General features: G+C 35.6%; 1 protein-coding gene across 1 annotated transcript in view; it reads left to right on the top strand.

The window, feature by feature from the left end:
- SPATA17 (spermatogenesis associated 17) overlaps positions 1-25,886 on the top strand; it is a gene marked incomplete at both ends in the record, with an annotated part of 89,061 nt that overhangs the window by 47,884 nt on the left and 15,291 nt on the right. The window contains 3 exons of the mRNA XM_079549968.1: positions 3,898-4,101; positions 9,683-9,834; positions 18,784-18,919. Of these exons, the coding sequence (XP_079406094.1) occupies positions 3,898-4,101; positions 9,683-9,834; positions 18,784-18,919 (492 nt within the window). The remainder of the gene's footprint in view (positions 1-3,897; positions 4,102-9,682; positions 9,835-18,783; positions 18,920-25,886) is intronic.

The following is a 25,886-nucleotide window of genomic DNA, read 5'->3' as shown; positions in this document are numbered from 1 at the left end:
TATCTCCTAACAGCAGGGCAATTATTTGCTGAGTGGGATTTTTATAAATCCCCTGGCAGTAGTATGTCCTGATAATTATGATGAAGTGCACTGGTCAGTGTTGATTCAGCAATCCCTTCTCTAGCAAATATTTCATTCACAGCTCTCCTTCATGCTTTTACTTTTATGGCTTTTAGAGATCTCTTACCTCTTCTCTCAGCTTGCTTAGTTTTTTTACAAATTACAGTGGAGAAAAAAAAGATTTTTGAGTTCAGTCCCTATTTTGCTGAAGTCTTTACTCCTTACGTGCATTTTGAAGAAGGATTTATTTAAGACATTATTAAGAGAGCAGTGTTAGAAAGCAGAGCCTCATTCATGGTCTTATTGCGACAATTTCTTGCAAAGACCACTTCCGTCTAAGGTATTTTTTTCAAAATTAATTGACTGTTAATAGAAGCATTTATATTCACTATATGTATTATTTTAGAATTTTGGAGTTGATATGAAAAGGAAATTAAAACTTATCTTTATTATAGTTCTGTTTAATTACAGGAAATTGTATTTTTAATGTGTGAGGATACATTTTCTATTGACTTCATACTTGCAGTTTCTCTTCAACTCATCCTGTTGATTTTTAATTTTGCATGCACGTAATAATTCACAAAGCAGTTGCTATATTGTATCTACTAGGGCATTTCTTATTTGGAATAGTGGGTGTAGGTTTAATTACTTAAAGTCAAGGAATAAGATATGTTTTAATTCATAAGTAAAATTGCAACATCATTGTTCCCATTTTATTATACCACTCATGATCACTGATCTTTTCTGAGGAAATATCTAACATAATCAACACTGTTGTGTCTTTTCCTTTCTACTTGTGCCTTCTCTTTTTCTCCACTTTCCTCCTCACACTTTGTTTCTTTTGCTGCATAGTTTTATTTTCAAGGCAAGCTTCTAAATAATTTATTTGTTAAATTCTGGGAAAAGATATCAATTACATTTTTCTCTGTTTCTGGAAATAAAAAGGAGATAGAGACAAACAAACAAAAAAAAAAGGCCATTCTGCAGCATACATTAAGTTTACAATTAGAGGTGGAAGTGATACAGAATATTTTAAAAACATACACATTAAATTTTTTTTTCTTATTTATTTATTTATTTGTTTGTTTGTTTTTAGTATGCCATCATTAATTACAAATGTAAGAAAATATTTGGGAGAAACTAGATGATAGAGTGTTAGAAATGCAAAATCATTCAAAATATTAATGTAATGCTAAGGATGACTGGGTAACAAATGGTACATTTGCCAGTATGCTTGACCTGACACAATTAATATTCCAGGTCATGCTTGGGTTTCCATGATGGAAGGTCTGAGGCCGAAAATTCTAGGGGAAAAATATATCTATTCTATAACTCATTTCTCTCCCTCCTTTTTCTTTTTTTCTTTTTTCTTTTTTTTTTTTTCTCCTCTGACGGGTGAGAACCATAGTCTTATAAAAATAAATAAAAAAATAAATCTGTGCTTTCACACCTCATTTGCCATATTCACCACTGGGCCACCATTCAGCAGAAGAGGCTGATGCAAGGAGGTCAGCAAGAAGCTATTAGCAGAGTTGCCTCCTGAGATTACCTTGGTCTTATTGAGTTGGAAGTTAGCATGACAGTACTGCAAATAACTCAGCTGCAGGTTTTTTAAAAGTAGCATAGATTTCCCCATAGTGTTTGTCACTTTGGAAAATTGTTCCTAGAAATGAAGTCCCAGAAATCTGGCTTTGACAGAGGACTTTCTGAGTTGTGAAGAACACGAGTACAGAAAAATGTCATACTCCCTACAGAAGAGATACTTTCTGTAACCTATCATAATATTTGGGAGGGTGAAATATAATCTTGTGAACTAAAGATGGAGAAAATATTGAAATCAAAGTATGAATTAGTATTTCATGTTTTTTTTTATATTAAAAGAGCGGTCCTAACTACAGTAGTTTTGTAGTAGAGAGGATATTATATTAAAGCAGGGAAACGATGAAGTTAAAGCTTTTAACTTATAGTAATTGTTTCAAGAAGATATGAAAATCTATTAAATGCCAATGGCTTTGATCATGCAGGTTCTTACATTTCTGCATACTGCCATCTCTCTGCAGAGGGTAGAGTGAATAAGGCATTCATTCATCAGTACACAGCACATACACAATGAATTGCAAAAATGACTCTGATTTGCAGAGATATTTTAAAATTAATGGAAGCAATTTTAGCAGAGATTGATCTGAACTGGAAAATAGAATCAAACTCATCCCCTACCAAACTTTCCTAATTTTAAATCTAGGCTTAAAACCTACCCACAAACCTTGGGGATTTTAGAGTAAATTAGTATTAATTTTATCTATCCAGATACGAACTCTACTGATTGCTCTGCTATCTGTCTGTTTGAATACTTGAACACATATAATTAAAATGTAAAGTAATTAACAGGATTGCTTGAAAAATCATTAGTTAAAATGCACTTCATAATTAATTTCGACCCAGATCTTAAGCAGAGTTTCAACAGTAGAAGGCACAACATCTTGTAAAGTGTCCAGCTGGCTTCACAAATGTGCCTCACTAAAAATCCAAATCTGTTTTCGTATTTGTTATACCATTTGTATTTTTAACCTGATAATATGTGAAAATGGAGCAATGAAACATTACTCTTACTTACGGCAACTTTTCAGCAATAGTAATCCAAATGACACTGAATCACTGGAATCAGCGGGTTCCCAAACCTATTATGGCTAATTTGGGTGTCATTAAAAGTGCTAAAAGTCAATCCAATTTGTGCACCTTGAGACAGCTGCATTTCACTGTTTGAACACTGTATGAAATACGCATTACTGCCAAACGTTTGAACAAAGAAATGTCAAGAACATGCATAGTATCACAATATAGATTACAAAATGCAGTTTCAGAAGACGATTAAACTCATATGGCTATTAATACCTCTCTAAATATGAACTAGAGAAGCAGTGCCATTTCTTACAGCCCAGAATAGCACATGGACTTTTATTTTGCAGTCACTCATAATCACACAGACTAATCCTGCTTGCCAGGTATTTGAAGCATGGATCTCTGTAATTTAGTTTGATATGCTGATGAGCTGAAGGAACAACCAGTAGTTGTTTGGAATGAGTATGTTTCTGCCACTAATCTCTATTCATGTCCTTTTTACCATCACACAGTTACACTGATAATATAACAATATAGTTTACACAAAGAAGAGAATGTATAACATGGACAAAAATATATTGTTGGGTCCAGAACACTTATAGAATTTGAGCTTATGGCCCTTAGAATTTGCTAAAAATATTTTGAATAAGCTACCATCTTTGATTGTTTTTGTCCATTAAATAAGGTTGAAATGAGCCTTATTTAACTTTTTTGAGACAAGAAATTGTGATTTCCCAGTAGGATATGCTAATGAAAAATGCAGTAGAGCTAATTGGGGATTGTCCTTTTAGCTCAAAGATGTTTGCACTTTAGGAGGAGGCTGGAGAAAAGCAAGGTCAGGAACATATATACTTTCTTACTTACCTTTCCCTGCATCTCTAAAATGATGTCTTTCTTATTCTGTTTATTCAGTACTTCTTAGCAAATAAATACAATAAAAGAAAAAAAAAAAACAAAAAAACAAAAAAAAAACAACAACTAAGCTTTAAAACTACCTTAAGAGCATTAGGAACATTGCAAGTATTCTATTGTACATAGGGTACAATTTCGGGTACATGAAGATCATCTGCGTAATTCTTGCTTCCCTGCATAAAATGAAAGTTACATGCATTAAAAGAGCGGAAACACAGATAATACATTATGTTATCCTATTTAAACATTTTGTTGAAGTGAACTGTAAGTTAGTTGAAGTCAAAAGTAACCTCATCTTCTGTTCAGATTGCAGGCATATACAATTCACCATTCAGAAAATCCCCAGATCCGATGGAACTACTGCTCCGGCAGTCAAAGCCATTGAGCCACAAGCAGCAGCGAGTGAAGAGTCCCTTCACATATGATCTCTATGACTGGCCAACTTGTAAAAGACCTCCAACTTTCCCCACAGGAGAGGCCCTGCCGCCCATTGGCAGACAGAAACCTCAGGTAACATTTTTCAGTATCAAATCTGTCTTAAAGAAAAGTACATGTTATGTAAAAACAAGGAAATGTGATTCTCTAGTCTTTGCTTTGGAGAAAAAAATGTCATTTCTGAGAGTCAAAGAGATCTGATATGACTGAGTATCATCTTGATTCATCAGCTGTAAAATTTTCAGATTCCAAACAGTTAGGGTAAATTAAGGGTAATAGGACAAATTTGCAGTTGAAATAACTGCTAACTTTTTTTGACATTATTTTCCATGTGGAGGCTAAAAGTTACTCTCTCAGTATGGAGTAGTTCCTGCTCTTTTGTGTCCACTAGCTGTGTGTCACCTTTAATTACGAAAGTTTCTACACATCGTTCTGCATCAGTCATCATGTTGCTCTGCTCCCTTCCTTAACTGTCATGTTCTCAATTTCATTTTCTGTTCATGTCAACATGTATCGCAGATTGTTCTTTTTTCCTCTCTTTTAAGTAATGGAGATCTCCAAGATAATGCATCAGAGTAAACGTATGATGGCAAAATGGCAAAACAGTTTTTACAACCTTAGCTAAACCTGCTGGAAATATGTCCAATATACACAGTAGATAAACCTTTGAGACCTTTATGTGCTTCACTTGATGACAAGTGGATATTTTTTTGAACATATAGCTTTTGCCAATACATGCCTGATACAGTTACTTTTGAGACAGTGGATTTTGTCCTCCATTCTGAAGAATGTTTCAGTTTGCCCAGTCAGCTGACTTTCTTTTTTATGTATCTCACACATAAACTTTATTGCCAACTTCATTTTGAAGGACTGTAATATCTTCAGAACATCTCGTGCATGTTTTGGATGATAGAATCCAAGTTGGAACAGACTCACAAGGACCACTGAGTCCATCTCGTGGCTCCACACAGCACCACCTGAAATCCAAACCCTGTGTCTGAGAATGCTATCCAGCACTCCTTGAACTCCAGAACTGGGGCTGTGCCCACTATCCTGGGCAACCTGTTACATGCCCACTGCCCTCTGGGGCAGAGTCCTGCCGCTGTCTGGGGCTGCCATTCCTCTGACACAGCTTCATGCTGTTCCCTCAGGCCTTGTCTCTGTCACAGCAGATCTCAGCTCTGTCCCTCTGCTCCCTGTGAGGAGCTGCAGCTGCCATGAAGCCTCCCCTCAGCTCCTCTGCTCTGAGATGAACAAACCTCACATATTTTGCACTCTGGATCCTTCACCATCTTCATAGCCCCCCTTTGGATCCTCTCTAATAGTTTTATGTCTTTCTTGTATCATGGCACTCAGACCTGCACCTAGTGATAGAGTTGAGGCTGCACAACGCAAAGCAGAGCAGGACAATCCTTCCCCTCACCTGACAGCAGTGCTGGATCTAGAGCACCCTAGGAGTACAGTTGGCCCTTTGGACTTCAGTTCTCACTGCTGGCTCAGGTTCAACTTGCTGTCAACCAGAATCCTCAGCTATCCTTCTGTGGGATTACTTTCCAGCCTCTTATCCCCAAGTCTATACACATATGTAGATCTGCCCCATCCCAGGTGTAGAATCTGGCACTTGCTTTATTCTGTTAGTGGTTGCCCAGCTCTCCAATTTGATCTCTTCGCACAACCTCTCTACCCTCAAGGAATTCAACAGCTCCTCTCATTTTAGTGTCATCCACAAACTTAGAATGAATTTAAGTTCTGCAACCAAGTAATTGATGAAAACATTAAAAAGAACTGGCCCTAAAATGGAGTCTTCAGAAGCCCATGTTTTTTTCAGAAGGACAGTGATTCTAAATAAGACTTTATCAGTAACTTTCACTGAAGCTATCATTTAGTGGAAGAAATTAAGTAACAGCAATGAGCAATTATCAATATATAATACACCTTCGTTGATATTTAACTCCTCTGAATTGATATGGCTATTTCCAAATACAGTCTTAAGTTTGAGCTACTGCTAGGTTCAAGCTTAGTTTAGACATGCCATCTGTCACAATTTACATGTGGTATATTGGTTGAATTTGCCATGATCGCACAGGCCAACACACACTCAAGAGGTTTTTCTCACCTTTGTATCACATCTGACTTGTCCATAAGAGGACAAGTCACTATCTGTGACGGGATGTGAAAGCAGAGGTAATTGGGTTAGAGCACAAGGAACAGATGCAGATCTGCCAGAAATAGAGGTGAGTCCCACAAGGTCCACACTGCTTGTAATAATAAGGATCAACTTCAAATAAATTCTCCACCTTTGTTCTTCCCTCCATTCATCCCCACACTTTAGCTGTTTAAGCTTCTTTGTATAATGAGCTCATTGACTCACGTTAGACCCAAGTCAAAGCGTGACCCAACTGTTTAGTGATCAGGGAGTTTGAAATTGACTGTGTATTGAAAACCGGATATAAATGACATTATAGCCTTATCTTCTGGGACCAAAGGGGCTATGACTATGACTATCCTGCTTGAGCGGGATGTGACTAAATGCATGGTCTCTCAGGGCAGAAAGGAAGATTTTGTGTGGGTAGTAATGACACGGGAGTCATACTTTTTAAATAAAGAGAGAAATCATAGTTTTTACATTGCTAAGTTGTTCTTGCAAAACCACTTTACTGTATGTATCTTACAAGCTTCAGTTTGGGTGTGGAATATTTTATAGATGTTTCTAAGTTCAGATGTACACAGCAGTAGTGCACAGACAGCCTTCCAGAACAAACCAGAAGAGTCCTGTTTATTTTCTGCACCTCAAAGAGGGAATTTACTATATAATACTTTAATCCTTTCAGCACCCTGGGATGTACACTGTGGGGCAAATTTTCAAAGCACAGTGCGTGGATTTAGCTGTGCGACTCTTATTGATGTTAATGGGAGTCACACGGCTAAATCCCTGCACAACACTTTGACAATTTAGGGTTGTATTGTCTAAGGAAAGGACGCTGTTTTGAGCTGATGAAACAGCTGGAAATGAAAACCCATCAGAATGCATCATCCTGAAAGTTGTCCAGTGTTACAGTAAGGAATTTAATTACTAGCTATACTTGTGTCCTAGTTCTCCGTGATAACACCTTCTGGCACCGTGCTTCTTTTTCCTGTACATATGCATGTCACATCCAGGGTGAGCCACTTGTTACTCCACTGTTCATTCAGATGTCTAGCAATTGTGTTGCTGATAGGGTTGGATGTATTATATAAGAATTATAGGTGCTTGAAAGAACAAAACTTAGATATCTACTAGCATTCTCTTGGAGTAATTGACATTTAGCATTTTATGTGTAAGCTCTCTGATAGTGTATTTTAGCATTTTAATGATGCTTGTATGTTAGTTATAACAGATCTAACATTTTTGTTACTAAGTTAACTAGAATTACAGCTTGATGGAAGCTCAGATAATTCTAAAATCAGTCCAGTGCTCATTCAGAGGCATTTATAACAGAAAGCACATTCCCATTTGTAGGGCACTTTTTTCCTTTTTTCCTTTTTTCCATGCTGGTGACTGTCCTGGCACGGAGACAGTAAAGAACATAAGAGTTTGTGTAGATTTTATCACAAGTTTTTGACTTTATGATTAAGTAGTAGGAATGCCTATCTGCTGTAGACAAATCTGTAGCAATAATATTTATGCTATTCAGTAGAGATTCAAAAACATAACATACGGTGTAAGTGTCTTTCAGGGTGAAAATTGCTGGTTCCCTTTTGAAGCAGAATGGCTGAAATGCTTGTAGGCATTGCAGATGTGAAAATATTTTTAAGCAACATTTTTTTCACAGATTACAACAAATTTTGAAGTTCATCTTGTGAAATGGAATAGGCAAATGGATTTTTTAGAGGTCTTGTCATCTTAAATGAATACATTAGTTGCTTATTGCTAGATAAGTTTCTACAAATACGTGACTCAGAGAAATGGAAAAATTTAAAGGGAAAGATTAGAGTAAACTTAATATTTTGCAATATGCCTCTGTTTCATTAGAGATGACACAGCCTTATTGGAGGGACCTTTTGCATAGTTAAACTCTTTTTATCTTCCTTTCATTAGTATTTGCTGTTTTCTACTAATTTCATTTGAACTGTGAATTGAGAAAGAGTTAAAAGTTCTTAGAAACTGAAGAGAGGGAAAAAAGCTCCCTTGGAATCTGAATTGGCCCTTACACTTGTGAAATATGAGTATTTATTTTATTATGAAGAAGAAATAGAATATTCTGAAAGAAATGAAATCAAGAGAACATCTGCAATAAGTTTAAGCAATATGCTTGCTTACTTACTAGGATCTTTAAAAAGATCTCCAAATCACGATGCTGTGTCTTTAAAGAGTAAAGTTCCAGTAAAAATCCATTAAGTACTTTCAAATATAGCAATCCTCCTGTCCAGCTGTGAAAAGTACTAGATGATACTTATTTGCCATTTGTGTTATTTACGGTCCATGACTTTTATGGTAACTGGTTCCTATTATTGGTTTCTATTAATGTAAAACATAAGTGAACATAAATGAGGCGTGAATCATTTCTTTTTATTAGCCCCACAGTCTTCACTCAGTGCTTGCAGTAACTCCAGCTGTGACTTGTTAGTGATAACCTATTTAAAGAAGAATATCTTAAAGAATAAAGACTGTGATTAGGATTCTTTGTCTGCTCATAGTTTCTAAAGGTTTTGCTAGTTCCTGGCAGGATCAGCAATGGTGAAAATAAAATAAAAAATAATTAGTAACACTTCTAAATCCAGAGATGCTACTAAATTGTTCTGAGCATAATATGGCACTAATTGTACTCTAGGTGAGTTCACAATGGTTAGTACTGAAAGGAATGCATGGTGTACGTCACTTTGACAGTGCAGGAAAGGACTTTCTCCTGCTGTTTATCTCTGCTGCTAAATGGTAGATGCTGGTATGATCACTTATTAAGCAATGTAACCTGAGGAAAAAAACTCTCTCTCTCTAGACTATGTGTGTGTGTATGTATGTGTATATATTATAGATGTATACACACACGTTTATGAAATAAGTTGGAGCTTTTAGGATTATTATTCTTTTTGAGACTAGTGAGATGAATGTGGAATTACACTTAAAAAATTGACTATACAGTTACATTATGGTGGTCATTAGTTTGAATTGTATTAGAAGAATTATGTTTTAAGTTATGTATTAAGTTCCTTTCCACATAGCTTTGTAGTAAAAATTGAAAATAGCATGTTCTTTAAGGTGAAACGTGCTTTATCCTATGAAAAGGAAAAGACTTTCTGCTTAAGCAGAATCTAGATGAAAATAAAACTTGTATATCAGATTTTATTTCACCAGTATTTTTTCCAAGAAAAAAAATAAGCTCTCCTAATCAGTTCTAATGTATTATTTTAAAATAATAAATATTTATTAGAAGCTAAATAAACCTAGGCTGCACATTTCTCATTCTCTCTGTGGGGCTTTAAAGCATGTTATCAACCTTTGTGTTATTTGTAACTCTCTATCAAAATGAACTGCTTTAATTATTTTGGAAGAAAAGTCTTGCTACACTTCCCAGGCACTCTATGCCCTCTTTCATCAGTGATGTGTCACGAATAAAAGAAGGAAATAAAAGAACTATAGCCCCACAATAAAACACTTACATTATCCTGTACCTTTCAGGGGCCTTTCCGTGATACTGCTGAAGTATTGCGGCAACGCTACAAGCCTTTGGAACCAACACTGCGAGTGGCAGCATCAATCAGTTCACCACTAGAGAAGGCCAGAGAGGAAATGAAAAGGGAGGAATGGAGAAAATGTATACATGACAATGAGTAAGTTCTTTGGTTTTTTTTCTTATAGTGTTATGAGAATGTTTTCTTTGTTCTGTTGCTTTTGGAAGCCTTTCATGCCTGACAAAATGAAACGTCAAACCTGACAGCTTACTAGCAAATATTCTCTGTACGTACTTCTAAATCTTTGTCCTTAGATTATAAACTCTTCAGGGCAGAGACCTTATCTTGTAATTGTGTGACATGTGCCTTCCATCTCTATGAATCAATAGAAGATCTTGCTGTAATAGTACTACGGAATGCAACAGATGGGGAATAAGCAAACAAATGCAAATTCCTTTTTGCCGTACATACTTTGCCAAGGAACACATACTGTTTCAGTCCTCATTCAGGAATTTTCTGGACTATGGGAAGAGAAATGTTGTTGCATGCCGATGAAACTTGCTTTCTCTTCAAGTAGACTATCAAAACTCACTTGGAAGGAAACGGAGCATATGTTGCATGTGTTAAACATGATTTTCAAATACTGTAATAACTTTTGAAGCAGTTTGGCTTTCTGAGCCATAGCATTTGTAATAGCACCAGGGAAACCAGCTTGTTTTCCATACAATCCCAAATACAGACGTCATCTATCCAAAAAGATTAAAGGTTATTGCTAAAATAGTTCCAGCTCCTTTCTTCTTGTGATGGAACACTTTTGTCCAATCATAATAAAACCTATTAATTCACCTGTTCTGACTTTATAGTTAACTAGAAACAAATGATGTTTTGTCAGCTTTTCTGTTGAATTCCTGCTCTTAGCAATCCTTTGATATTTGAATACCAGAATTCTGGACAGAAAGGAATTTGTTTTTCTTGTGAGCAGCATATGATCCACTGATTCACTAGGATGTGATACTTTGCTCTCAGCTTCACATTGCACATGTTAGCTTAAGGACAGGAACTTTAGTATGCTAGAATCAAATGTGTTTGCACTTTTTAATTTTGAGTGTTAAATGTTTTCTCATATTTTCCCTAATTGAATATTTTAATAGTGATATTAAAAGGAGATGGAGCTTAAAAAAGAAATCTCTTTGTTCTGTTTTATTTTTTCTATTTGCCAACAAAAATAGTTGTTTTCATTCCTTTTATACAAAACGCAATAGGAAAACTTTAAAACTAAAAGTGTACCTCAGTTTTCTGTTCTTTCCTGTGTTTGTTGTTATTCAGAATGAGAAAAAGCAGCTTAATTTTCAAATCTCAGTTTAGATTTGAACTAAGTTTTTTAAAACTTATTTTTCTTTTTAACTTATCTTACTGAAATCCAGAAAACACTGAGTAATGATTTTCTCTCAATTAAGATGTTCTTTTCACTGAGAAGATTTTGATTATGCATTCCAAATGAGGAGGAATTAAGTCCTTCACTTATGGGAATGAATACATTGTCTCCAGTCTTTATTTGATAAGATTCACATAATGACTTTATGTGGTCATTATGTGGCCAGTTTCAAGTCTTATCTTGAAATATTTATTTTTCTCGTTCCTTTTGCTAAGTGAATCATTAAGACTTTAGACTTGTACAGTTCAAATCTGGATGTGCCAACTTTGACAGATATGAATCGATCGGCGGTCTTTATTTACCTTATGGGTAGAGAAGCATTTAGTGTCATCCTGAATGCACAGAAGCAGTAATTCTCAGCTTTATGCACACTAAATGTATAGTGGATTATACATTTTCAGGCTGTGATTGTTCCGTTTGTGCTTCAGATTCAACCAACCATGCAAGGGTCACATCTGTAACCTTGAAAAGGTGATGACAGAGCTGCAGGTCATCATCAGGCCTAACACTCACTAGTAATGCCGCAGCTGCTGTGTGGTATGGTGGTCTCCAGGGAGGAGTCAACAAAGGGTTACTCAGATTCTACAGTAATCTTTTTCTCAGCAGTGTCTATTATGAATTGACAAATTTCTTGTCTCTTTCTATGTAATTGTGTACTTTGGGACTGTGTTTCTTCCTGGTAGTGCTTCCTATGTTTATCATTCTTCTATTTTAGAAAATGAGAGAAAGAGCAGAGGAAGTGTGTGGCATCTGTGGGGAAAGTTTGTGCTTGCATGTAAGGAGAAACAGAGTCCTTGATCTGTATTTTTCAAGAATGAATATTAGTGTTTTATAGGTTTTATATCAGACAATACAGAATTCCCACCATGTTTTGTTTAAAAAAAAAACAAAACAACAAGCTCTGAAATCAGCTTATACATTTGTCTCTAAATGTTTCAAGCTCTGAGAAACTTCTTGCTTCTGATAAATGCAGAAATAATTGAGAAAGCTATGGGAGAGGTTCAGGTAGGCAGCAGCAGTGCAAATGCAAAATAAATGAGTAAATTTTGTGAATGCTTATAGCAACTGCTGGATTTTACAATTTTGTACTGAAAGAGCAACTGGGCAATCTAACCTAATAAGGACGATTCCTTTTTCTTGCGTAATTGAAGCTGTTACTGCCTTATTGTGCTATTTTTCATACAAATGAAGTGATTTCCCCCTCCACTTGGATAGGAATGACAATTGGACTCCTTTGGGATGACCACTTAATAAACTGGTGTCTAGTTTGAGACATCAACTGCCGGATCCAGCATATTTAGATCACTGAGCATGAAAAGTTCTTTACTCAGTCATATGCAGCAGTACACAGGCCTAATTTTCCAGAGAACAAAAACGTAAATTATTTTCATTAATTTTGCCAAAAGCTGTCTCTCATAATATGCCTCATGATCCAAAGTATACTATTAAATATCTTTATGAAGTCCACATACAGTAGAATGAATTGCAGTGTAGCGATAGAATAAGGATAAGCCAGTGATAACCAAGGCTGGGGCTTCCTGATTTATTGTTGGCTGCTGGTGTGACATCAGGCAAGTCACCTCGCTGCTGGCTCTCTGTGCTCAGCGCTGTACTAGAGGCAGCCACGTCAATCCTGAACACATGGATTCACTTGTGTGCAGCAGAGTGCAATGTTTGCACATTGTGGCTCGCACTTGTTTTTAGCAAGGTGCTTTCTTTTAAAACCAGCATAGGTGCTTCCGTGCTACAGTGATATGCTCAAAAGATGTACTTGAAGGCGTCTGTTTCAAAATGTGCACAGCAGTAAAGGTAATAAAATATAAGAAAGCAAGTTGCTCTTGTTTGATAAAATTTTAAGATTTAAAAAAAATCTTCTCATTTGTATATTTTTAAGATCTTTTACTGTCTTTCTGACATAGCTGGAGTGAAAATGGCCACTATGTTTTGTGTCATGCAGATATAACACGTTTGAAAACTTTGTTCAAATTAAGCTTTGTTTTTCACATGCTTTGCAACTTCAGCAATCTGCATATTTTCCGGACTGTTATTGTATTATGATAAACAGGGATTATCATATATTTTCAGATAATGTTTTCTTAACAATTCAACTTCTATTTGTAACTCTTCCATTTATTTTAATTACTAGCACAGTGTGCAACATTTATTAATCAGCAGAGTCTTTTTAAGTTAAACTACTAAATTAGCTAACCCCATTAACACAGAATACTCCAAACAAGCAGTAATAGGAGAGGTAGTTACTGTGCAAATCGTATTATACATGCGGGTGCTCTAGGGCACAGTTAAGCATGATTACCCTCTTTTGATCCAGTATTCCTCTGCTTCTTCCAGCTAATTTCCACTGGAAATTTACAAAGTAGCGCCTTCATTTTTCCATCTTAATTTTTCTAATGAAGTTCTAGTACTTTATAACACTGGGGATGCAGATTAATAAGTCTGTATAATTAAGAAGTTCTGGAATTTGCTACAGAAGAGATCTCTTTTTCTTCCTACAGGAACTAGACAGTGCTTTTCTTCGTCACTTCATCATGTACGGTATTGCAGACACGGGTTAAATAAAGAAAGAGACAAAAGACTCTTAGATTTTCTCCTGTTAGGATAAAAATGGCAGATAGTTTATTGAAAAATTATCCATATGTATGTAGCACATAACTACAGACAAGATTTGTAAGAATGCATCCAAAATAGGCTTGTCTTGCAAAAATACTGTGCTGATCTTAGATGCACTAAGTAAAATATGCTGCATAAAGACTTTGATTTTTAATGCACACTCATTATGAACTACATAATGGCAGCTCCACTGCCGTTGTTTTGCTGTGGAAAACCATTTTTTTTTTGCTTTGTACACCAAATGTAAAGATGAAGAGTGTTGGCTTCAGGTAGAAGCTGAATCTGAAAGCTTGAAATTCATTACATGTTTCATTTAAAAAAGCAAACAAAAGAGGTGTAGGGGGGGGAGGGTTTGTTTGGAGCTAATTGTTCATGGCCATTACAGTCAGAGGAAGCTTCTTTTCATTTGAGTTAGGTCAAGGCAATATGAGGCAGCTTCTCTGAGCAGCCTGTTCCAAGTTCTCAAGTTCTCCAAGTGAAGATTTTGTCCCTAATTTCTGATCCACACCTACCCTCTAGTTTAAAACTGCTACTTCTTGTCCTGTGACAGCATTCTCTGACAAATCCTCCCTGTTGTTTGCACTGCTGCGCAGAAAGCTTTCTCTCTTGGATTGCCATAGGCAGCAGAGTCCATATCTGCTGCTGCTTCTCTCAACTTGGTCAGACTAACTGGACAGCCTTCGATATTTAAGAGTCCTCTTATCTTTCCTGTCAAAATAGAGACATTGGTAGAGGAGACAGAGTGGACAGAGGAAATAATAGGTGAAGAGATGCAGGAAGAGAATTAGGGAGCAAAATATATGGAAAAGAAGAATTAGAAAGATTAAATTAGTGGCAGCCTAGTGATACAGAATAGAATGAATGAAGAGACGGAAAATGCAAGTTTTATTAACAGATATTTAAGCTATCTTTTGAAATGTAAATATATCTCACTAACTACTGTCAAGTCTAGGACTATCTACTCTTTGAAGGCTTCTATGTCTTCTATGTCTTTTTTCTTGCTAATTCAGTCCAACAGATTGTGGTCCTGGAAAATTTGTAACTGGCCTTTGATACCACTGACAGTGCCAGCTGTGGTCCTGGTCCTCTCCCAGTTTTTGTTTATATAATACTGCTATTTGTAAAACCTGAGTAGTTTCTCCTTTTGGTTCCCCTTTTTTCACCCTGTCTTGACTGTATTTATTGGTACATCTCATTTAAGCTTTTGCAATGGACAAAATGAAATCATTTTTCCTTTTTTTATTTGCTTCTTCGGAGAAAACTCACCTCTTGTTAAATCATGAAGTTTTAGAAAGGCTCAGCTTATGCTGACTATGCCTTGTGGCATAATATGAAATCAACGTGAAATTGAATTCTTCTTTCATCCTGCTACTTCTATTCCTGTCATTTTTACCCTTCAAGAACTTCTGAATTTGCACTGAAGTAACAAAAGCTGAAATCCAGATATGAGAATCCTACTCGAGTGAACTTTTTATGGTATAAACTACTGTGGTCTTAACCTGGGCAGGTCATAATGTTATTATACCACTGTCTGGATTTAATTTTCTTCTCCTTCCATCGCTCTCTTCTATCACATTCAAAGCACAAAGTTGGGGAATAGCTGTGTTAGGTGTATATGTAGAGCTGTAGATCAGAATGCCATTACTGAATTTTATGACAGAGCTATTGCTATTTTACTATTATTATTGGTTGCAGGGCTATAATGACTTCCATATGACTCATTAATTTGGTTATCTACTAAACACATATACAAAAATGTTTTAATGTTATTTTATTTACTTATTCACATAGAATGATTTTTGCTTGATTTAAACAGGCACTGAATTTGCAAACATCTTTTCTTGTAGCTAGATCCTTGTTCCTGTCAGCATCAGCTCACATAGCTCTGACCTGAAATTTTTACAGTCAAACATTGCAACTTTGTTTCTACCACATTCAAAGATGAAACAGTGGTAATCTCCATTCAGGCTATTATTTATATTTATATATATTATTATATTTATATTCAGGCTGCTATTTATGAAAGAATGATATGTAAGTGACATTTAGACTCTAAACATTGCTTATTAATGAGCAAGAAGTGATTATATAGCAAAAAAATAAATAAATAAAATTACTGCTTCATGCCATCATATCCCATTATATTTTTAATGTTCTTTCATTTCAATTTTAGTGTTCTTTTATTGTTCAGTGTTAAAAAATTCATAGTTGCTTTAAGTTTTGTCTCAACCACAGACATACATTCTGGGCTGTGTGGCACTTACCCCAATCAATGATCTTAGAGAAGATATGCAGTAGAATATGGAAGATTATATTTGTACTAAGTTGCATGTAGAGTATACAGTTAGTTGTGTACTCACAGTCCTGAAATGTTAAAATGTCTGTATAGATATTTGTTTGGAATCACGGCATACAGAGTTTGATCTGAAAAGAATGCCTCCTATATTTTGTGATATTCCAATGATGCGACCATCGTTTCCAATGCTTTGAAGCTGATATTCAGCTCTGCACATAGTTCCTATGTCATCTCCTGATTCGTGTGGATGAGCTGATCAAGGCACTCTTCATTTCATGATGTGGCAGCTGTGCATGGCCATCTGGAACACAGCTTGTCTTTCATGTTACTGTTTCCACTGCTGAAGCACACCACCCATCACCTCATTGAGCTCACATCCACTGTTTGGTCTCCATAAAAATCCAGCAAGCATTGATGAATGTCAATGGGTGCCATTTCTTCCATGTGGAGGAATTCAGTCATACCCCTTTGTTTGATATGCACTTGCAGGTCAGATGCCATTTTGTCGGATTGCTCCTCTGCTGCCATCTGTCACATGGAAACAAAATGTAATGGAATGTTGGTGGGAAGGTTCAACTTATACTGTCATACCATCAATATCTGTCTCTGACATTGTGGACCAAGATCATAGGAGACATTATTTTCAGAGCAACCCTAGTGGTGTACCCTGAGTACTGGTCTGACACACAAAAAAAAAAAAAAAGTTCAAAGTGCAGTCAAGCCGTCCAGATTGGAAATGTTACAGGGAAAGCTAGAATCATTGCTTTTCTTTACTTTATCTTCTACTCTTCTCCATTTTTTTTTTCCATTTTGTGTATAAATTTTACAGATGCAGTATTCATGTTGAATTATGAATGTTATGGCTCAACTAAATTCTATGCATATATAGGCAAATCCCTGAACTGCTAGCCTTGTCTTCTCAGCTATCCAATCCCCTGAGAAAGCCAATTTTCTTTCATGTCTGAACAAAAGAAAAATGTACTATTAAAATGCAATTCAGAAGTGATAAAAACTGCAAGTGGAGCAGCCGGCTCACAGCACCTTCGATGTATTCTCTGGGACATTGGGGCCACATTAATTTTTGTGTGCTTGTGATGTCCATCCCATGTGCAAATTAGCATTACAAGTACCATAATCTGTCTTATGTGAGAGTGTCCTTTCCCATGAGTATACACATGCTACTACAGATTTGTATAATTTAGAAGTCTGCTAACTCAGTGTTTTTCTCATGCTAACTTTACATGTGGTACTTGATAGAGTAAATTGCTATAACTGGTAAAATTGCAAAATAGTTTATTTTTTATGAAGTGGAATTTAAAACAACTACAACAACAACAAAAAAAACAAGCCCACCCAAACAGTTGCTGATGGATTATTTAGTGAAATGAAATAATTTTCTGAGTTTGTATCAGCTAAGAGACAGAAATAAAGTTTTTATTATCCCTTTCTTCATAAACAAACAAATAAATAAATAGAATATCTAACTCTCTTAGGGACTCTAGATCTGAAATGCTTTCAATTACTGAAAAGGTTTTAATTAACTACACATGTGGCAGTTAAAGCAATGTTTTAAGCTCCTGAAACAGGTATTTCTAACTTTATAATAATTCTTCTGCACTTGTGAAGGACACTCCTTGCTTTTTTTGCAATACCAGTAATGAAGAACTTCCTTCATGAGATTTTCCTTTCTATGAAAATGTACCTGTTTGCTTTCTTTCTTGCAAACTAAAATAGAGAGGTGAAACTAAAATATATCTGTAGGATCTCTTTCAGATCTTTTAGAAATGAAGGGTCCTTTACCTTCCTTCACAGAGTTTACTGTGGGTCCAACCCTGAACACTTGTCTGTGGGATTAGGGATATCTGCAAACCTCTTATATGTCCAGGCGGGTAGCTGAAGTTTCAGTCTATGGTGGCAGCATGCAAGAAGGGAGTTCACCCTTAGTATGATCAGAGATGACAGAATCAAGCTCCAAGAGATCACTAATCAGGAAATACTGATCACTTCAGAGTAAACCACACAATTTGCAAATTTAAGAGAAACCAGTGATTTACTTTGTGTTCTGCCAACATGTGAATATCAGTAGTATTATCTTTACTTTTCATTCTGATAAACTAGACTGCAGTCTATTTTACTTTGTTTAACAGCTGCCAAAGGATTCATTTTCTGTTTTGATACATAGAAGGGGTTCTTTCTGGTGCAATTTAGATTTGGTTTATACTTAAATTGCTGACATCTTGAAGTATTTCCATCCTGATGGAATGATCAGATTGAAGTTGTGTTGTGAGTCTTTTGGACTACTTGTAAGACAAATGCAAGGTTCTCTAAAAATGAACCCTCAACTTGTGCATGGTTTGTGCCTTCCACTGGCTTGTGGCATGGACTGCATTGCCTGTATCAACAAGCAAATCACTGCAAATTGAACCTTGTTCATTTCCTCCTTGTCCACATCCTTTAATAGGACAGATACAGCCAAAGTAACAAAGTAAGAATCTAGTAATACTAGTCATATGCTGTTGAAGCTCTTTAGCTCTTTGCTCCAATTTCGGTTTTAAAAAGTAGTTATAAGAAATACTTTAGTAATCTTTTTCACATTACTTGTGGAGGGGAGAAAGTGCTGCATCAAGAAAGTAGAGTGGGAAATATTAGGAATGCATGTCAATATCCTGATTTGCTGATATTTGATTTACATAAATCCTGTGGCATTCAGAGTACTACGTAGTAATTCTTAAATATTCTTAAATTTCAGATTTTTGCCATTTTCTTCATATCATGAAAATGAGAAGTATGACCTGTCAATTCATGCATCAGAAAAAATTGGCAAAGAAACTTACGGAATTAAGCATTTCCGAGAGGTACAGCCTAAAAAGTGGATAGCAGGCAAGGTAAGTCACTGCAAAAGTTAAAGAAAGGCTGATTTTTTTTAGAAAGTTATTTTATGTGATGGGACCTAATCCTGAGATAATCAAATCCAATCTTTCTTATTATAACAAGCATGTTATAAAATCACACTGAGCTATTGTGATATCAAGCTTTCTCAACACTCTGGAAAGTTAAATTTGAGGAAATTCAAAACGTCTCACATCAACTACATGAGGATTTAGGAGCATGCTTAAGTACATATCCAATTATATCAGTTTTGTAAAGTTTTGCTGTTTCTGTCTTTCCTCATTTAAGATATATTGCATTTATTTACTCTTATATGTGAAGACAAACCTTCAGAAAATTATGGAAAGAAATAGACCAAAACTATTTTGTTGCATATATTCTTCAAAAAATAGTACAAGTGAATGAAAAATTGTTTTTAAGATGTTTTCATTAAACTGGCTTCTTAGTCAGAAACATCTCATATATTTCCAGTTTTGTGCTGTAGGAAATAGTATCCTCAGAACTTTCAATGTTACGTAAACTATTTTCAGTGGTTGAAACCTAATACACTATGAGATTTCAAAAGTCTGCAAAGTTCCATCATTCACCAAGCACGATACAGAAAAAGGAAAACAGAACAATTTCTTCTTAGCGTTTTTCAGATTCTTAGCAGCATTAGGAAACCAAAGGTTCAGAACTTCTGAGTCTTCACAGTAGGTTTGTACAAAAACTAAGAAAGGATTTATTTTTTTTTAATCGTGTCAACTTCTGCAAAACCAAGCACACTCTCTGAAACTATATGAAAAAGGAATACACTGTTATAATATTACAATAGTGTAGAATTAATGAAAAAGGATGTAAGTGAGCCAAAACAGTGTTCTAACATGAATTTGTAGTTGTGTTTGTATTACTATTTTTTCATAGATATCATAATCAAATTATAATATCCCAGTATGAGAAAGATATGGATTTGGCAGAGCAGTTCTAGCGTAAGACCTCAAAGATGATAAAGGAAGTGGAATATCTTTTATACAACAAGAGTCTAAGAGAGCTGGAACTCTTCAGTTTGGAGATTATCAGGGGTGTCTCACTTACTTAAATACCTAGTGGGAAGGAATGAGGAAGATGGAACCAAATTCCTGTCTAGTGAGTCTGTGCTGTGAGGGTGGTCAAACACTAGAAAACGTTGCCCATTGGAGGTTTTGAAATTTCCTTCATTTCATGGAAGATATTCAAAACCCTAAAGGATACAGTCCTGGGCCACCAGCTCTAGCAGGTATTGTTTGAGCAAGGGGATGGAATAGGTGATCTGAAGAGGTCACTTTCAACCTAAGTAGTTTTGAGAGTTTTTAAGATGTGATTACTTACTTCCTTGGAACTAACTTATCTTGTATATATATATATATGTAATAAGTTTCAATTAAATTTAGTTTGAGAAGTAATATTTTTAATCATATTTTTTCTCAAAGTGTTAAGTTTTTAAAAAAAGATCATGGTAACATTTTGATACTTTACTATACAGAAATAGCTAAACTGCATTGCAAATAAAAACATGAAAATCAACATTCAAGTAAAAAGATTAATTTATCTTTCAAAAGCAATTAGTGGAGGATGGACTTGATTGGAGTCCAACTTCATGAGCATGATATATATATGTAAAACAGTATAAAGATTTGTTGGTCATACTTATCTTACAGTGTAAGGATTCTCCCTCTTCCAGTCCTTAGCAGTTCTTAGACCAGCAGTCTTAGTCAGTTCAGCAGACTGAAATGACAGTATCAAAAAATGTGAAAGTTGCTATATTGTATATCCTATAAGATATATATATATGTATATAATTTGTATTATATAAATGATTGAACTTATCTGATATCACTAAACTGACTTTTGATCTTGGGTATATTTCAACCTAAATCTCTGGAGATGTATAGCTGTATGCATTAACTCAACATGACAAACAGCCTTCCGACTCTAATTGTAAATCAAAATTAATCTTCATTTCAGAGTTTTGCTTAACAATTCATCTGTTTAATACAGCCATTTTGGGGGGTTTCCATGAGATGATATTTATGTTAATGCATTATTACAGCCTGAATAACTGATAACTGCCAGGATGTGTATTCCACTTTTTATAGTAGTATCCTAGATAAATCTTACTTATCATTGCTGATGAGAAAAACTATGGTGTAATTTCTTCCAGGAAGGCAGTTCTGTGGTTAGTGGGTCAATAACCCCTGTGATCTGCTGCAGTATTATTTGATACTAACTGCCTTTTTAAAAAGTATATGTTAAAAAGCTTTTCTCTGTGTCCATGTGCATGTCCTGGTTGTATTTCCTTTAGATTTTCACGTATATATAAGCATTTTAATTCAAGTTACGGAATTAGTATGCAAATTATGTAATTACTACAGAAGCAAAATGAGCAACAATGAAAAATAGTGCCTTGTAATACTTCATCTGGAATACTTCCACGTAGCTTTCAAAAAACTTACTATGTTAAGGGAAAACTAGTTCTGTTCTCCAATAAAAAAACAAAAAAGCTAAGAAGTGTAAATAATAATGTACTTCTAGTGGGGGATGAGTATGTTCTTATCCAGTTGTATACTACTATAAAATAAAAATGCATGCATACTTTTTAAGTTGAAACAATATATGTCTAAATACCTTGGAACACTTTTGATTTATGTGTGAGAAATACCAATATATAAAAAAAAATACTACCAGTCACTGTGAGTTTAATCTACAGTGATAGGTCCCAAAATAGCTGGACAGTCAGGGGATCAAATACACTAACTATAATCTTTCAGTTGTCAAAACACTCACATATGTTCATATTTACTGAAGCAGAAATGATAGCTTACAGCTTTTAATTGGTATTGGAGTTAGGTTTGTGTATGCATTTTAGAAAACTGGCTTAAATGACAGCATTAAATGTTTTGTTATTTGGAAAATTCGGGACGTGATGTTTGAAGACATTCTTTGCTGAAATATTCTTTCCTCTCATGCCTTATTAGAGGTGAATTACAGTACAACTGCATCGTTGTTTCATTATTTGCAGAGGCATTTTGGCCCTAAACAGAATTTTATTATCTACAAAGCATAAAAATATCCAGTACTGCAAGGAATTAATTTAGAGAACCTAAGCATATTGCACAGAACATAAAGTTGACCTTTACCGTCTACAGCTTTTGGAATGGAGTGGGATGTGGAACACATCATAGATTTAATGTGGCACAACGCTGTCTGCAGAAACTTGGGTGGGACTGTGACTGCCTGCCCATTGCACCTCATGATTGAATCTGCTGTCACCAGCATCCTGATAATAATGAACATTCAGCTTAACGACCGTGATTATGATTATCATAATTGATGTGCAAGTGCTGTGTGTGGGGATCATTACAGCTGAACTGTACAGCAGAGAAACATGCCTTAGTTATGGATAATTTTACTTTTATGCATTGATTGGGATAAAATATGCCTTTCAAGTTCAACAGGCCAGAGTAATATAATTTTAGGAAGACTTCTACATGTATGAATTGATGATTATGAGCTTCCTGCAAAAACAGTCATTCTGGCTGTTTGTTTTGAATTGTTTCCTTCCATTAATAATGGGAAATAATTAAATAATTAGATGTTGAGTGGAAATCACTCATAGAGTACTGCCAGCATTAATCAAATATCAAGCTGAAATATTTCTGATTGTGATGGCCTTGCCTAGCCTAGGAAAAACAGCACTTGTATTACACCACAATTTTAGTTATGTTGGAGTGGTAGAAACTGGGCTGTAGTCAACATCACTTACATTTTCACGCTGTATTGTGTAACCATTAGAGCAGACCATAGTTGTTGGTTATATAAATTGTATAGCTTCCACCTCTGTCACCAGAAGCAGAGCTAAATGAATTAGGCTAAAAGCTTAATTCAGGCAGTGTGGATAAAAGCACAAAGCACAACCAACAGTTTCAGTAAATTTTGCTGGATAGTGATTGCCATCAGCTAAGATTAGGTGAAGTTGCAGAAGTATTTCATTCAGTCATATAATGACGTGTAGATGCACTTCAAGCTCAAGTTTATAAAATAAATGTTGGAGCATTAGTATAATGCTAGGTTTTTCATTGATTTACAGTAGATGTAAATTCTTCCTCTTTGTTCAAGAACTGGCAGAAGTGACCTATTTGGGACAACAGAGGTAACAGACCACAGAAAAAAGTCTAACTTGCTTTCTACCATAAGGAAGAGATGGCCTGAAAATCTCAGACCCTTAGAAAGTGAGCAAGACTTTTCTACACACGTGACTTTTCTGTGAAGTCAACCCATTTCCTTTCACATTCTTCTGAGGCCAGTGTGTCCTGTAGTTTCACAGAAAAACTGTCTTTGTAATACTGCAAAAGTACACTCTTTGTGTTTTTCCATCCCTTCCTACACTGAAATTTATTTGAATTTCACTTTAACTCAACTTAATCTGGCAGCAATTATATTTGAGATAATGTATGTGTGGTTTTTTAAACTTTTCTTTAGACTGTAACAATTTTGAAAGGAATTTGCTTGTTATTTTTTTCTTTTTGATTAGAGTAAAAAAGAAAGTACACAAGCATATTTTCTAACACAGAATAGTATCCTTGTGGAACAGGGACCTGTTCTATCAGCCTTATTAAATGTTTAAAAAAATTTAAACACCATAGTTACTAGTATGCTTTGTAAGAGAAGTTTCTAATATACATGAGGTAGGATATTTCCCTAAGCAATGTAAAGCCAACATAATGTGGCAGCTAGAATTGGCTCTATTGTAGGAGAATTATTAGGTGATCTGTAAGAGTTTGCGTTTTACACTAGTGATTTCTACATGAGCCATGTCAGGGATAAGGGTTGTTGGAAAACTGTGTTGCACTCTAGCAGTCTCTGGCCAATGACATGGCTCCTGTGTAATTATTACTGCTACTGTAACCTCATGGATCTATTCAGATGCTTCACCTGAACCCTTAGCTTGAGTTATCCTGGTGGATGAAAAGCTTTACATGAGCCACCTGTGTGCTCTTGCAGCTAGGAAAGCAAACGGTATCCTGGGCTCCATTAGAAGAGGGGTGGCCAGCAGGGACAGGAAGGTGATTGTCCCTCTCTATTCTGCTCTTGTGAGGTCGCATCTGGAGACCAGGTCTGGGGCCCCCAATACAAGAAAGACAGAGAGCTGTTGGAGAGGGTCCAGGGGAGGTCCACAGATATGATCAGAGGGTCCCTGGGCAGCCCGGGATAGTATTAGATATGGATATTGGTGGCCCTGCCTGCAGCAGGGCAGTTGGAGGCTGATGATCTTTGAGGTCTATAAATCTATGATTTTATGATTCTATGATTATCTTGTTCCAAGTTAAGGCCGCTTTCCAGCACTTTGCTTCTTACCATATGTCTAAACCAAATTGAATAATCAAAATCCAAGAATCTGATCCTTCGAATGCATCCTACTAATATATATCCTGCAGAATTCATGAAAAGTTATTCTCTTGGATTCTGTCTGCTGTTCTCAGAACAATCATTGTGAGTCAGAGCACTACTGTATCCTCATTTCATAATTGGCTTGAGGTACTCCTTGACTCCACATAGGGTGATTCCCGCAACAGCATCAATGTTCAGAACTTTGAGCACCTTGGAGCTCAGCATTTGGCTATAATCTTGGATAGACAGTACTATAAAGAAAAGCAAACATGCAAAAAGCCAGGAAATGTAAAAAACAACAGTGAGAACAGCAGTCATTATCTCTGATTTACAGGAGTAGAATGAAATCTCATAAGATGCATCTGTTCAATCTTGTAGGAAAGACAGTCAGAATTTCAACTTTTCAACATACAATTTTTCCAGATTCCTTGTCCAATGTATATTTACAGAAATGCATCTTATTATAAAGATCCCTTTTGGAATTCCTACTGTAAAAGTTCCTGTGTGGTGGTTTTTCTCATTTTGAGAAAAATTCTTCAGGTCACCGCTACTGTGCTGCTCTTAAAAAGCACTACTCATTGTGTAATGCAAATGATTATTAAGTATCAGCCACCTCTTAACTTGTGTAACTAAGTGGAAGGAAGGCTAAAATTGTGAAGCAAATTAAAATATAGAAAATATTATATATATATATAAAATATAGAAAGGAATGGCTGGGTAGCTGGAAGGCTGGAAAGAAAAGCTGGAAAAGCTTTCTAGCAAATGTTACTGATGACTTACAGGGTATGATTTTGAAGGAGTAGTACAAAGTAGTGATTGGGATGAGTCAAACCATTCAGTTGGTTATTTGCATGAGAAAAGATACTGTCACTGCTCTTCCAATCAAATCCATTCTAGTAGTTATTTGTCGGCAACTAGTTAAATATTTTATAAAACCTGATTTTTAGTCCTGTGATTTCTCAACGGGAAAATGCAGTCCCTTGATGATGATCCAAGGCTTTGAAGAATAAATTGATTCGAAAGAGAAAATTAGATGGTACTTATTATACTGTCTAACTAGCAATTCAGTGTCATTTGTCTGTAGAATGATAAATGTCTTGCTTTGCCTACCTTCCTCATTTAATAATGCAACTTGCATGTTTGTAGCATAGAAAAAAAAGCTTGCTTTTTAGTAAGTTAACTTTAACCAATATTTTCTGAGGGAGATAGATATGCATATTTAACTTCCCATTCTATACATTACTTAAGCATTTTAAAAGCTCTCATTTAATGAGGAAAAAAAAAAAAACTTCACTAACGGAGTATCTTGCCTAATTATGTCAGTGCACACTCAGAGGACATTATAGCAACTTGGGGCAAAGTTTTTAGTTCAAAAACAAAAAAAAAAAACAACCTGCCTGCAAGTTGATCTGGAAACATTAGTGTTTGTTTACAAAATATTTAATTGTTGTTAGTTTTAGAACTGACTGGAATTGATGTGATTTTACTGGAATTGAAAGTCCTCTCACTAAACTGGGATGTGTTTGGCCTTACCTTTTGATGATGGCTTTGCAGGGG

This window comes from Tetrao urogallus, assembly GCF_951394365.1.
Source record: "Tetrao urogallus genome assembly, chromosome: 2".
Lineage (NCBI taxonomy): Eukaryota > Metazoa > Chordata > Aves > Galliformes > Phasianidae > Tetrao > Tetrao urogallus.
The sequence above is the reverse complement of the archived record's forward strand: the minus strand, read 5'-3'. Positions and strand labels throughout refer to the sequence as shown.